Source organism: Petaurus breviceps, unplaced genomic scaffold, assembly GCF_028583685.1.
Source record: "Petaurus breviceps papuanus isolate PSGF00001 unplaced genomic scaffold, PetGlider_PUasm1.0 91041, whole genome shotgun sequence".
Classification (NCBI taxonomy): domain Eukaryota; kingdom Metazoa; phylum Chordata; class Mammalia; order Diprotodontia; family Petauridae; genus Petaurus; species Petaurus breviceps.
In genome coordinates this window covers 5641080-5643706 of record NW_027187400.1, presented here as the reverse complement: position 1 = coordinate 5643706, position 2627 = coordinate 5641080, and the positions used below count along the sequence as shown (strand labels likewise).

General features: G+C 64.1%; 1 protein-coding gene across 1 annotated transcript in view; it reads left to right on the top strand.

The window, feature by feature from the left end:
* The first annotated feature begins 1931 nt into the window (after positions 1–1931).
* ZDHHC18 (zinc finger DHHC-type palmitoyltransferase 18) overlaps positions 1932–2627 on the top strand; it is a 34503-nt gene continuing 33807 nt past the window's right edge. The window contains exon 1 of the mRNA XM_069079144.1: positions 1932–2245. Within this exon, the coding sequence (XP_068935245.1) occupies positions 1947–2245 (299 nt within the window). The 5' untranslated portion in view covers positions 1932–1946. The remainder of the gene's footprint in view (positions 2246–2627) is intronic.

Below are 2627 nucleotides of genomic sequence, written 5' to 3'. Positions count from 1 at the left end.
TCTTTCTCTTCTTAGAGGTACATGCTAGCCACTTTCCTTGTATATTTCCAAATTGTTTTCCAGAACTTTTGGAGCAATTTGCAGCCCCACCAAAAGTGCATTATTGGTGTGTGCCCGTTTTTAGGTAGCTCCTCCAGTATTTACCATTTTAATCTTTTTGTAAACTTTGCCAATCTGATGGGTATGAGATGAAACCTCAGGTCAAGCCCTTAATATGGGCAAGGCACTATGCTACCTACTGGGTCTGCAAAAACAGAAAGCCCTCATTCTACTGGTATGGGGTTGGATGAATGGGTGGGGAACTATACAGAAATATGCGTAATACAAGGTAAATTGAGTAGGGAGAGGATATTAACCACTGCAGGAACCAAGCCAGCTTTCATGAAGGAAGAGTGGTACCTGAGTACCACTTTTGGTGGTACTTAGAGAAAGACAAGGTGAAGATGAGCAGGGATGAAGTCAAAGGGTTAGCAGATTTCCAGCCTCTGTGGGAAGGAGGGGGAAAGTCGAAAGGGGCTGCCTGGGACTCGCAAGGGCGGAGGAGAGGGACATGTGTGAGTGTAGGCTCAGAGAGTAGTAAGGAGGAGGAATTGGAGGTTGAGGTGGGCAGTATAAAGGGAATCAACTTTGCAGGGGGTAGGGAGGTCGGAGGACTCAGTTGAAGTCAGTTGAAGCTGAGCCGGGCAAAGGAGCCCAGGGGGATGTGAGGATCCAGAAGTCGGTGTCAATTAGGGACTGGAGGCCTTGGGCTAGACACTGAGCTTTTGGTTGGTTCAGGGAGGTGGGTTGAGGGCTGCGGACTTGGGGGAGGGAGCCCGGGGCTGGGCAGCAGGGTGAGTACAGGTTAGCGAGGGACCAGATTAGTTGAGCAAGGGCCGGATCTAGGGGCGGGCTGGAGGGAGGAGTTGGGGACAGGCTGGCGCTGGACAGGGGTGAGCCTGGGGACAGGCCCGCATCGACGTGGGGGAGGTGGGAAGTGCAGGGGTGGAAATAGAAGCGGGCTGGAGCTGACGCTGGGGCGGGGCCAGGTCCGGGCGGTGGCCGGAGCCGCTGTGGAGGCGGGGCCGAATCTGGGAGGGGGCGGAGTCTGGAGTTGGGTGCGGGCAAAGCTCCGGTCCGGGTAAAAGCTGGATCTGGGTTGAGGGCGGGGCCTGGGACGGGAGGGGGTAGAGGCTGAACTAGGTCTAGGTTAGAGGCGGGGCAGGACCTGGCCATGGTTGAGGGCGTGGCCTGGTGTCCAGGATCAGGGTTGGGGATGGTGTTTGGTGCTGGGGGGCGTGTGCAGACAGTGGCTGGGGAGGGGTTGTGGTCTGAGGCTGGGACTGGGTTGGGGGGTGGAGGTGGGACCAGTTTCTGGACAGAGTGGAGGCTAAAGCTGGGTCTGGCGGGGGGCAGGCAGTCCCACAGGAGGGTGGAGGCGGGGTCTGAAGGTGGAACTGAGTTGGAGAAGGGGTGTTGTTTGGAGCCACTTGGGGTGGGACCTGTGCGGGTGGGTGGAGGCCGGAGCTGAGCCTGGGCAGGGGGCGAGGCCCGCGTCCGGAAAGGATCGCGGCCGAAGTTAGGGTCGGCTTGGAGGCGGGGCGGTGACGAAACGGCCGCTCCTGGGCGTGGGGCAGAGCAGCGGCCGAGGCTGGGGGCGTGGTTGGCGCAGGAGGGGCGGGCGCGGGGCGGGGCCTCAGCTTCGCAGGCGCCGGGCGCCATGCCGGGCCCCGCCTGAGGAGGCGCTGCGGCGGGAGGCCGGCCGGGAAGCGGCGGTGGCAGCGGCAGCCGAGGGGGCGGAGCGGCCCTAGAGAAGCAGCCGAGCCGCCGAGCGAACGCTGTGTGCGCCGCCGCCGCCGCCGCCGCCGCAGCTGGTCCCGGCCCGGACGCCCTGTCCGTCCGCTCGTCCGCCCGGCTCGGCCCGCAGGGCGCCGGGGAGGCGGAGGCGAAGCCCAGGCCGCGGCCGCATGAAGGAGTGCGAGTACCAGCAGATCCGCCCCGGGGCCGCCCCGCCGCCGCCGCCCAGCGCCCCCCAATCCGGCTCCGGGCCGCCCCCGACTCCCCGCAGGCTGAGCTCGGGCCCGGGCCCCGCCACCGCCTCCCCGTTATCCTCCGCCTCCGCCCGGCCGTGCCGCAAATGGGAGGTGTTCCCGGGCCGCAACCGCTTCTACTGCGGCGGCCGCCTCATGCTGGCCGGGCATGGCAGCGTCTTCGCGCTCACCGTGGTGCTCATCGTCACCACCACGACGCTCTTCTTCGTCTTCGAGTAAGTGAGTAGGGGGCGCAGCTCCCCCGCCCCGGGGGAGGGGGCCCTCCCGCCCCGTCCGGTCTTGTGGCCAATGCCGTCACCCCCATCCCTCCCCCCAGTCCCGTGGTCACTGTCATCCTGCATGTCCTCTGTCCTTGATCAGCTCTCCCATGCTCCCTGCCTTCTTTCGTCCCTATCCCTCTGCTCCCCTTGGGTCGTCTCTGCCCATCCCTACCCCTCTGCCCCCCCGGGTCATCTCTGTCCATCCCTACCCCTCTGCCCCCCTGGGTCATCTCTGTCCATCCCTATCCCTCCCCTTGGGTCATTTGTCTCCATCCCTATTCCTCTGCCCGCCTTGGGTCATCTCTGCCCATCCCTATCCCTCTGCCCCCCTTGGGTC